Source organism: Halichondria panicea, chromosome 7 (genome assembly GCF_963675165.1).
Source record: "Halichondria panicea chromosome 7, odHalPani1.1, whole genome shotgun sequence".
Classification (NCBI taxonomy): Eukaryota; Metazoa; Porifera; class Demospongiae; order Suberitida; family Halichondriidae; genus Halichondria; species Halichondria panicea.
Window position 1 is genome coordinate 4,731,447 of NC_087383.1, and position 12,290 is coordinate 4,743,736.

At 40.9% G+C, this 12,290-nt stretch overlaps 2 protein-coding genes across 2 annotated transcripts; both read left to right on the plus strand.

Moving 5' to 3' along the window:
• Positions 1-522: 522 nt before the first annotated feature.
• Positions 523-3,971, plus strand: LOC135338851 (uncharacterized). The gene is made up of 3 exons (XM_064534932.1): positions 523-1,011; positions 1,194-1,238; positions 3,507-3,971. The coding sequence occupies exons 1-3, from the start codon at positions 976-978 to the stop codon at positions 3,954-3,956; spliced, it is 531 nt and encodes a 176-aa protein (XP_064391002.1). The 5' UTR covers positions 523-975; the 3' UTR covers positions 3,957-3,971.
• A 4,058-nt stretch (positions 3,972-8,029) lies between these two features.
• Positions 8,030-12,152, plus strand: LOC135338843 (A disintegrin and metalloproteinase with thrombospondin motifs 13-like). The gene is made up of 7 exons (XM_064534924.1): positions 8,030-8,175; positions 8,565-8,801; positions 8,957-9,133; positions 10,796-10,946; positions 11,033-11,299; positions 11,579-11,742; positions 11,941-12,152. Exons 1-6 carry the CDS (start codon positions 8,062-8,064, stop codon positions 11,740-11,742), a joined length of 1,110 nt encoding a protein of 369 aa, XP_064390994.1. The 5' UTR covers positions 8,030-8,061; the 3' UTR covers positions 11,941-12,152.
• Positions 12,153-12,290: the final 138 nt, after the last annotated feature.

The window sequence follows — 12,290 nt, forward strand, 5'->3', positions numbered from 1 at the left end:
TAAATTAAGTACGCGCTAATAATAAATATTATGAATCTCGTTAAAAAAAATTAATTGTTCTAATTACTTTTGTATAATGTAATGTACTTTTGAGAGTATGCTAAGCAAGCTAGCCCTTTTTCATCTGGTATCTGACTCCAAACTTTCCATTCAACCTTAAAACTCATACTTAGCCGAGATATTATTATGCTACAAATCTGCCAAAATTAGTACCCTAAAAACAGAGAAAAATCTGAAAACGCTAATATTACTACCCGTCTATAATAGTAACATTAAGGTACATAAACATAAAGCTACTACAGTATAGCTGTTGCTAATACCAAGACTAGAATTATAGGAAGAAGAAGAGTACAGTAGGCGTTCTGTCCAACCTACGTTACAACCACGGGCTGTTGTATACCTATAACTTAATCTCATTTAAGTCAGCACTTAGTCTCGATCCCAGGCCGCATTTGTACCTCAAAGATTCCACATTTGTTGACTACTACCGGTAAGTCGATCACACGTGCGTGCGTGCACACACACACACACACACACACACACACACACACTGCGAACCTCGGAGCTGAGAAGGGACGGGGTTACACATCTCTATGTATATACCCTGTCAGGCCGGTGAAGGAGGCTAGTCAGCACTTAGACGTCATCTTATATTTCTGTGTCTTTTTTGGGAGCACCTTGTAAAGCAATTTGGATATAATCTGATGAGGAGCAGCGGCTGATTCATGAGACGACCAATGCGCGGGGCCTGCGCACCCACCTCGAGAGGCTGTAAAGCAGAGCTGTAACAGAGCAGCGGCTGATTCATGAGGCGACCAATGGCAATGCGCGGGGCCTGCGCGCGCACAACGCTCTTGCTCGCCTCAGATATTCATGTAGATCTAAATGATCTAATTATGCTTCTAACTTACATAGCAGGCGCTAGGCTGCTTGTGTATGGTCAATGCTATATAGTGTGAGATCAAGAACAGAAATATGCAATCCTCTACACTGTACGCGCTTGTTGCTGCGGTAAGTTGTGTCTAGATACAAACTTATATTGATAATATCACATCTTGATCTAGATTTAGGTCTAGGTACGTCTACTTGAGTACCTCCTGCATGTCTCGAATTAGCTTATTAGGCACATCCTTTTAATATAGATCTAGTCGTTGTAAGGAATTATAACAGTCAGCACAGTGCTTCTCTTACAGCTGGTGATAGTGGGACAGCATGCTGCTCAGGGTCAAGATGAAGTGGTGAGTGCTTTGATATAATGTACTGGTAGCCATAATTAATTATGCCTGGTGCGGCGACGAGGGATACGGATTAAAAGCTGACTGTGTAAGTATGGGGTGCCGTTTGTCTCAAAACTAATAAAGAGTCGATGCTTTACCTACCAGATCAATGTTTAGAGACAAATCTGCTTAACAGATGGATGTTTAGCAACCAGATATTTGCATACCAGATCGATGTTTAGTAACCAGATCGATGTTTAGAGACCAGATCGATGTTTAGCAACCAGATTGATGTTTAGAGACCAGATCGATGTTTAGCAACCAGATCGATGTTTAGCAAAGCTACCAGATCGCACAAAGTGCAGATATGGTTTCTTGTGACACTTAATTATGCCTCGGTGCGCATGCGCAAGCGAGGTATACGGTAGTGTATTTGTGTGTCTGTGCGTGTGTGTGTCTGTGTGTGTGTGTGTGTGTGTGTGTGTGTGTGTGTGTGTGTGTGTGTGTGTGTGTGTGCGTGCGTGCGTGCGTGCGTGTGTGGTGTGTGTGTGTGTGTGTGTGTGTGTGTGTGTGTGTGTGTGTGTGTGTGTGTGTGTGTGGACTGCGTAAGAGTTTCTATAGGCTTCTAGTCATGTTTACTTGGATTTTAATTCTTGGATTTGCAAAATAATGCTTCGTTCTCGAGTTATGCCTACTTGGAATGCCATTGCAGCCTTTTCAGAAGAGCACGTAGTCAAACTTATTTACCGAGTGATGCTACTCTACTTAGTAGTTAGCTCTGCACTAGAATGCTAGCTATTGGTAATGTATAAAAGCTATTAAAGTCTATTATTTTGCGTTGAGTTCGACCCCGGAAGTTATGTGGTCAATTATGGCTTCATTTATGCTTTATATGGTGGACAAGTATGCCTGGGACTTCTACATAGAAAATGCTAACTTTTAGCTGGTTGGAGCTTATCAGCTCTACAGCATATAGATAGAAGTGCTTTTTAACAAGGAATCCAATGGTATATGAAACTTTGAATTTCAGTAAAGTATGACAAAGTTATGACAACTTTATGAAGGTCAAACTCAACACAAATAGACTTTAGTAGCTTTTATTATGTTATGTAGCTTTGGCACCTCCATCGAGGCATCAGCACCCACAGTGCTTTCATTTTTGAAGTTATAATTTATTGTTTCGGTTTGAGTGTCTATGCAGCTTTTGTTCTGACAAGGAAGGTTTGCACTGGATTATTTTCCAGAACAAATTGTTGCTTAGCCCTTGGCCATTGTCTGTGAGACACACTTTTCTGCTTTGCAACTCTAATGTAGGAGATGTTGGCCTGAATATTGGTTGGTGATTCTACAATGTAGAATCACCAACCAAACATCATACGATTAGGTTTATTAAGAGTATGATTACTGAATCGAAGCTATGCACAATTGATCTATTGTAGCGTACTGGATTATTACTTTACGTTCTTATGCTAAGCGCCAAACTGGAATTACTTTGTTGCGCTGCTGAAAAATCATTTAATTTTTGGAGCGGCAGTATGTAAAATTAACCCGTGGCGCACCGCGGTGCCACCGGAGTCTGTTTGTCTGTCTGTCAATCAGTCTGTCATTTTGTGTATTATGAGTCTGCTCACCTCGTTGCGAAAGCACTGTGTTTGTATCATGGATAGCCTCAACACAACAAGGTAGATGTTTAAATTTGGCAAATTTTGATGAAGCTTCGTTGTCAAATAAAAGCGAGAAAAAAAGCTAAAAGCTAAGAAAAGATCAAACCTGCACGTTAGCCTAGATGTACATGCAGCTTTGACTCGAGGCTGTATAGACTTCTAAACCCCAAATTAACGCCGAGGGTTTGCACTTCAGTGTTCTATTGGATTTATTGAGCATAGAATTGTTGCGTTCAATGGCTATATAGATCTACCCGTATAGAGAGGCTGTAGTATGCTTTGTTAAGATTATTTGGCTATTCGACAATGATGTACTAGAGAGACATTTGATACAGTGTCTCTCTACTAGAGGTTCCACTACATGTAGCTGTACTGTAAGTTGCATACGAAATAGATTGTTACAATGAGTCAGTCATGCGTAAACTGTAATTTTATCCGTTCTCCTCCTGCATGTCCTATGAAGGAACACATGGTGGCCAATTTGAAGAGGTCATAATTCATTGTATGCGGATGCTTATAAATCTACTTTAGAAATTTTAGCTCGTGCAGTGGTAAAGTTGATGAAATTACGTACAGCCATCTGGTTTTCTTTTTGTGCTACTGAATGACTTTTATAATTCCATAGGTATTTCAAACCATCAGTCTCAGCGCTAGTAGGGGGCCATCTGAAGTATTTGCCCAATTATCGATCAACAGAGTACCAAGTTTCTTCATCAATCGTCCAACAACAACACAACTCGATATCCCCGAAGGATCGAGTATATTTTACAATGGAAATAGTTTGGCCATAACTGGTGCCGATCCAATTGTGCTGACAGCAAGTAGATTTCAGTATTTGTATCAAGATCCTGGGAGTTTCAGATTTCGAGATGTCACTGGACCAATCCCGGGTGCCGGTGGACAACCTGGACCTGGAACTTTGTACTATGATGGAGATACAGCACTTTTTACAAATTCAGATGTATTTATTGGCATTTATGAAGGTCTTGCAGCTCAGTTCCCTGTCCCACCTTCACAAGTGACGATCTCTACTCCACGAGTGAACAATGAACAACCTCCAATCCAGTCCTTCTGATCCTGTTACTGACGGAAATGTCATTGAGCTCACAGGATCGGATGTGTTCATCCTGGAATCAGGCGAATCATTGACGTATGTATCAAACAGTCTATGATATCGAAGAGGATCTGTAACTCAAGAGGTTTTTAATGATATCACCAATTTTTATGTTCTTGAGGATATCACTGAGAATGGACAGCAAGGCAGAACCCTGAGGCGGTTTACTGGCGGCTCAAGCGAGGTTATCACAGGGCCTGGACTTCTTAAGGTGGGAACTTCTCCTAATGACGGTTCGAGGGTCGCTTTTTTCAGTCCATCTACTAGTGTCAATCAAGAAATAAGTAGTGGCATTATTGATGGACAGCTTTCGTTTGATGCAGTCCAAAACAGTGTTCAAATCTCGGATATTTTTACAAATCCAGGGAATCCTACACGTCTGATCGACTTGGGTGCATCAAGAACCTTTACATTCCCTACAGCAAGAAGAGTTACCTTTGATAATGGATTGGTCGATGTTTTCGATGGGTTTGGCCAACTTCTTTGGAGCTTGATTGAATGTATTCTTTCTCGTTTTTTGAACCACCTAATCCAAACAATTGCTTCTGGAACAGTATCTTTTGATATTCCTGATGGAGGTTTGACACTTATTAGCAATTTTGATGATAGGGAAGCATTTATCTACCCGAGTAGGAATACACTTCTGACTGATCGCATCAATGAAGCCCGCAGTTCAATTACTATTCCCCCGAATCCTTTCCCAACTTTCAGTATATCATCAAGTGGTGGCTCTTCCGTCTTGTCAATCAATGGTGATGAAACGGTCACAATATCAGACAGACAACCAATCATTGTTGGCAGTGGACAAACTCTAAACTATGATGGCGCATCTGTTACAGTGTTTAATAATGGAGCACCAGATACACCTATTTCTAGTACCCCAATTACCACGAATTCCTTGACAACATTTGAGACGCCTGGAAACTATTTAAATACATTTAACTCTAGTAATACTCCATCCCTAAATTTTCCTGGACCTGGTGTCGTGTATTTTGACGATCAAAATCGAGCATTTTTCACTAATGAAGTACAAGTGACAAATCTTATCTCTGGTTTCCTTGACAGCCGACCTCCCGTGAGAATTACAACCACTACTCGTACTGAAGGCGGCAGACGCTTTGTTGACATTGTGAATCCAGAAGGTGTTCGTCTAGTCGAGGGGAGTACATCAACCACTACCAATGTGGGATCACAGCAAGGCCTTATCTACACAGGGAACACCGTCCGTTCTGTCAATGGGTTTTCCGTTCCTCCATCATATACAGTGCGATATGTTGTGTCTACCACACCTGGTGTTGACGATACAGTTGAAGTTCTAAATCCTGATGGAGACGTTGTTTTCAACACAACTGCTTCCAGTAGTAGCTTTAGGTATCGACAAGGAGGAGTGCTTCAACCTACACCTACAACTACTACCTCGTATTCTGGAGGTGGTGTTTTCTACTTCAATCCGAACACCGGTAATGTGGTTTACAATGATGATACTACAACTTCAACAGGTTTGGTTACGGATCTGACAACTTCAGGAATTGTTTTCGATACAAACACCAGGAATATCACCACGTTGAATTTCTTCGATGGTCGTACAATTACACGGTACGATGGAAGCTCTACAAGCTTCTTATCTGGTCCTGGTACAATTTTCACATCCGGTAATGAAGGATTTTACTCCACAGACAGCACGACCACCACCAGAGTAGTTACAGAAATAACAAACAATATACCGGTTGTAGTACGTGTGAACCAAACAACAGGAGGAGTAACAATATTTAATCCTGGAACACAAACTACGATTTTCAATTTCACCACCGGTTCAGAGTGCACTACTGTAAGCACTGGAACAACGATAACGTACACCAATGGTGTCCTAATACTACCCAGCCGCAACATTACAACTGATAGTTTCACCTACTTTAACGGTATTAGCACGCAAGTGTTTACTTCAGGAGATACTGTGACTTTTTCTGGACCAGGCCAAGTGATAGTTAACGAACAAACCACTGAAACGATTTTCATTGATAACCAAAATACGAACAATCGAATAAACAATGTCACTGACAATGTTCCTGTGGTTCCACCAGTTTTAGTTCGACCCACAACCACTTCATTCATCTCTAAAGTCGCAGACGTCTTCCCACTCTTTGGACAGGTATATATAAATATGAGATTATAGAACGTCTCACATTTATGTTTTTATTATTCAGAGAGTCACAGTGTATCAATCAGCTAATGTGAATCTACGCTGTGTGATTCTTCAAAGTGTTCCAACATCATCTTTCATGTTCTTCAGAGATGGAGTTGCATTGGACGGCTCAGAGATAGGTTCTACCATTACCATGGTGAGTAGCCCTGTGTAACAGTATTTATTATCCTTTTTTACAATCGTGTGGTAAATTATATATCGCCCCGCACCTAACCATTAATTTGAGGGGTTACATTTGAGGGGTTACATTACGGAAACATTGATTTGGGCGTGCATAGAGTGCCACCCTGTAAGGATTTATGTTTCGCATGCTCATCAAAAATTCAATACACGTATAATAATATTTACAGGTGTCAGAGAATGAACAAATCCTGACTGTCAACACCTTCAATGTCAGTGCTGCCGGTAGATATGAATGTCGCGTGAGTAATGGTCCTGGACGAGACAATCTGTTCGCAGATATTTTCATCAGACCTCCAGGTATATACAGTTTCTATCTAACATGGCTACAAACAGACCAAGATAAATGTGTATAGTCACTCCTTGAGTGTAGTGTAAGTGCTTGGTCCTTAAAGTTTAATGTACGGAGCAAGCCATAATTAAGTTTGCTGACCACAAAGCAACCTGCCCCATTGAATTGAGTTGAACAAATGGATATTTTCTTTCAGTTGCACCGATGATTCAAAATAACTTCTTTCCCTCAATTCCGGAGCTTCCTGGACTGACAGTCACTGCTCGGGATATACAACCACAAAATCCAGTAATGATCATCATTCGGGACAGAACACCTGGACAAACTCTAGAGCCTAATCCACTGCTTCTCACAAACACCGTCAACATTGCTTGCAAAGATGATGTGGGTCTTCCAAGACCTACAATCGTATGGACTGCAACGGACTCTAATGGAGCTGAGGTTCCGATCAACATGTCTAACATATTTGTGCCACGTGCGGGACGCAGTATCTACACAATCAACACTGACAACACTGACCCTGACAACACTCTGTCCATCACCTACGAGTGCACAGCAAGTAATGAGGCTGGTGAGGCTACTGGACTGGTGACCATTACACCAAGATGTGAGTAACGGACTAAGTGAAGTTGTGTATGACTGTGGACTTATGAGCATTTTAGGCTTCTCCATTTCTAAATACAAAATTTAGAGGCACTCTAGATTGCTGGCTGGCTTTTTAAATGGTCAGTTTCCTGAATTTCGTGTAAAGCAATGATTATATGCACTCATGCAGCATACGTTTGTGAGGGTAATGTCTTTGGACCCTGCTCTGTTACTTGCGGCTTTGGTAAGTTAGTCTTATTCCCTCATCTGTAACTACTCCCACTCTGTACATTGATTGTTGATGGTGGCGTATGCCTGGCCATAGCGTATCCTGTGCTGTAAGAAACTTCCATTGATATGTAATTGTACCTGGGCAATGTTCTGCTCTATACAGGTATTCAGAGTTCTGCTCCAATTAACTGTCAAGTCAGGACCAATGAAAATATTGCGTCCATTGATGCTGCTGATTTACCTCAGGGACTATACCCAACGCAATTACAGATTTGTCAAAGCAGTGTCATGCCTTTCTGGTGAATAACTCAATCTGTTTGCATACAACGCATGCATGCATGCTTAAATATACACATTTTGGCTTTTTAGAAATCTGTATTGGTATCACATTGACATTTTGTTTACTTGCATGGCATGCATTTTGAGTTTGGTGTTAATGCTGCCATGTGTGCTCTGTTTCTATAGCCCAGCGATAACCTATGAATTTAACACTACCGCCTTCGGAGCTTGTTCACGTACCTGTGGTGGTGGAGTGCAATATAACCTGTTTTCGTTTGATTGGTGGAGTGAGAGATATGGCCGTGGATGATATAGATTGTATCGTCTTTGGACTGAAACGGCCTGCTGCTGCACAAAAGTGCTTTCCTCAGAAGTGTCCAAGATGGATGATTCTCAGCGCCTACTCTCCAGTAAGATATTTAGCTCTAATATAACTGCGTAGCTATAATTATGCTTACAAACCATGCTTGCCCGAATAAAAGCAAGACCCTATCAGTATCAAATCAAGCTTTGTTGGCTTCATGGATAATAATAGCAGTTCATGCAATTAAGTTGTGCTCTGCATGGAAATATTCTTTATTTTCCTCACTCGCACTGCATTACAGAATAATTGTTGTCACTTTGTAGTAAGTTACCCTACAATACAACCAGGTTAATTCAGCCCCAACACATATAATTATGTGTATAGGCCACCTCCTAATACATACAGCGTCTTCCCAAGGATGGCGTTAAATAGACAAGTTTCACTGTATAAGTACAACAGCTGCTTACCGACTACACACACCACACATACACACAGTGCTCTAGTACCTGTGCTGGTGGAGTTCGCTCAAGAAATGTATTCTGTGTGCAATTCATTGCCCAAATTAATGAAACGACGGGAGAGTTTGTCTGTGATGCTGACGGAAATCCGATTGGAGAGAGTATAGTACTGTCAGATGCAAGCTGCTTTGCTGGTAATATGCCGAGAAGAGTAGACGCCTGCAACACTCAGATACCCTGCCCTCGTAGATGGTCCCCTGGGACATTTGCACCTGTAAGTCTGTTATCTTATCTACTTCGTTTTTTGTTACACCATAATTATTCATGTAGTAACTATAGGGACTAAGTTCATGTAATTCATTATTATGTATAGTTTGAAAAGCGTACTGATATTATAATTATGTTGATCGATTTTCTTCCATCCTGCAGTGTGATGCTAACTTCTGCCAAGAAAGGAGTCTTACGTGTACCGGATTTGATCCCAGTGATCCAGAGGAACAATGGTTGCTTGACGTTTCCGAGTGCGCGGATCTCCCTCTACTACACACAGTCCGCAGCTGTGGAGGGGGGACTTGTGATGCTGGAATATGGATGACAGAGAATTTGGTACGGTATTGATAGTGGTACGCAAACAAAATGTGGTATGCCTTTTTATTCTGCTAGTTGTGTAGTTTGTTCTGCAAGTTAATCAATGGGTTGTGTCTCAATAAACCACTTCATTCAAACTACAGTAGATTCTCGTTAATCCGGTCACCCTTGAACAGTGCAGCTTGGCCGGAATAGCGAGTTGGCTGTATTTCAGGAAATAGCCACGGCTTAAAAACGACCTTACCTCGAATCTAATGACTAATTTTGCGGTTCTTGTCTCGGGGATCATTTTGCTCTCTATTTAATCTGCCAAACCACACCCAAATCGTTATATCCAGCCGCAAAAATTACCTAGTTTAGGGCAGCCAGCACTGGCGAGTATATTGAATAGCAAGTGGCCGTACTTCAGGGTGAGTTTTATGCAATAAACATCTAGCTAGCAATCCGTGCCAAACCAAATGGCCGGTATATCGAGGTGACCGTATTTCAGAGAGCCGGAATAGCGAGAGTCTGCTGTACGTCTGTTTTAAGTGCATGCATGTACATTATTATTATGCCTCGGTGTGCATGCGCAAGCGAGGTATGGTAGTGTGTGTGTCTATGTAGACTCCTACAGCTGCTCAATTAATGTAAGTGCAAGTATTAAAGTTTCTATAGGCTCCTAGACATGCTTTCTTGGATTTGCAAAATAATGCTTCAATCGTTCTCGAGTTATGCTTATAATTATAGCTTTGCTTTATAATACTTGGAATGTTATTGCAGAAGAGTTCTATAGCAAAACTTGTCCATGGAGTGTTGCTACTCCAAAGTTCTACTGATGCAACAGCCATTAATTTTAGACTTTGTACTTATTGCCATTTGGGATCCTTTTAGCATCAATCATGGTCGATCATTTCCCACTCTTCTTTGAGATTACAGATTTAATAGCCTGCATACAACAAAATGTATGCGAATAGCTATAAAAAGACATTCTGCGAATAATATTTCTGTGAATTAAACTTTGAACTGTTAAATTAGGCATGGTTAATAAGCATTTGCGGATAATATATCTTCGTTCATTCACAGAATTTTTAGGCCGCAGAATTTTCTAGCTATACGGTATGGTTTGTATTAGCAATAGCAAGTAGCTTTTTAATTAGCTTTGACACACATCTATGATCCACTGATGCACCCGTGGTGCTTTCAATTATTATTAACCACCAATATAAATGTATAGCTACAGTTATAATGAAAACGCCCTATATAATGCCTACTAGCTTCTTAAGCAGCTCTTTTTGACTCTTGTATAGCTAACAAAAAGCTAGCGCTTTAGTGCAAGGCTAACTCATAACTTGAATATAGAAAGTTTGTGCAAACAAATGATGCTATAAAAAATTCTAAAGAGACTGCAACAGCCTTCAATGTGAGTCAAACTAGCCATAACTCGAGAAAGAAGCTTTAGTTAGCTAATCCATGAATCAAAATCCAAGAAAACGTGGTTAGAAGCCTATAGAAGCTGTTAGTTTTCGTCGCATTGTAGCAGTTGAGCAATTACAGCTGGAACAGACACACACACACACACAGTCAGCTTTACTGTATCCCTCGTGCGGCTATGCCTCGAGGCATAATTATTATTCGACCTTTAGGTACGTAGTCAGTCAAACAAATCGTTGGGACTATTTCCATCTAATTTTCATGCAGGGTACTTGCACAGTGACCTGTGGGATCGGCAATCAAGAAAGGAATGTTTTCTGTGTGTCGCGTGCTGATGGGTCCCGAATCAATGAGGGATTCTGTAACATTAATGAACGACCACCGGTTTTCGAAACATGTATACTTTTTAATTGCCCAGGTAATTATAGCCTACATAATAGTAATACTGTATTTCCTGTCATCAAATCCACATTTCCAGCTGTACACTCGCACATATACATGCAGGACGTTGTGATTTCGAGCCCCCTGACTGTCGAGTATTTAGACTACTGAGGCGCTGTAAGGACCTGGCCGTCGGCATGCCCTGCTGTAAAAGCTGCCCCCTGCAATTTGTTGACAATACTCCTACTCTGATTACTAGAGACAACCTTGTTCTGTCGTTGGATCAGAATAGGTACAATGTGGCTGCGGGAACAGATTTAAGGATCTGCTGTGTGGCCTCGTCCAGTACTCCAAATGCCTTCCTGCCTTTCCTCTTCAATTGCAACTTCTGTGAGTTGTGAATGACAACGTATACATTCATGCACTCCTGATACACTGCATACACATGTTACAAACTTCAGCAGTATATTATGTACCCCATGCATATGCATGCGCATAGATTCATGCAGGCACCATAGTTTAGTTGGGTGTGACCTGGGCTTCTAGAGCTTATGTGCATAACATGCTCAACTAGTTGTTAACTCCAAACGACTATTTACCGTGGTACATCTGCATGATTTTAAATGTGTATCTTGATAACTTGATCCTACATCCGTCCATTACGTGCAGTTGCCGAAGAGATTGAAAGGGAGGTTATGGTAGGAAAAGTATTAGACAACACTGCGTGTGTTACCTTCCCTACTTCTGGACTTGCGAGTGGCAGTGGATTCCTTTTGTCACTAGAGGATGATCAGGGGATGGTGCGCGACATTGCTAATGTCACCATTGTTTAGGTGAGTTTACACACAACTCTGTGTAAAAATCAAACTACTCTATTACTACTAGCTTACTATTAGTCGTGTTGCGACATCAAGTTAATGCTCCACTAGTAGGTGTCAAAATCACTTGCAATGCTTCTATTGACTCATTACCGAGTTGGGTTGTTTTTTTAACACACTGTTTTATTCCCATGCACACGATATCTTCTACAGTGATTTCTCAGCATAGGAAGATTTGACTTCCACTTTCAGTGTATGTATGCTTATAATTTTTGTCAAGTTCAATGCCAGTTTTTTTTTGTATATAGCTCTTGCTTTGGGCGTCATATACTCCTTTTAGACTTTGCGTATAACCGTACATATTTTTGTGTAAAGAATGTGATTAACTTAATTCTGTGTTGCACAAGCTGTAGGTAATAGAATGAATATCGCATTTTACCTCAATTTCACATAATGCTATCTTGCAGACCATTCAGACAATGGTATGTACACTATTATAGTGCTTGACAGTATCAATATTAATACAGACTTGTAGACATTGCACTGACTCTCTACTATAATTA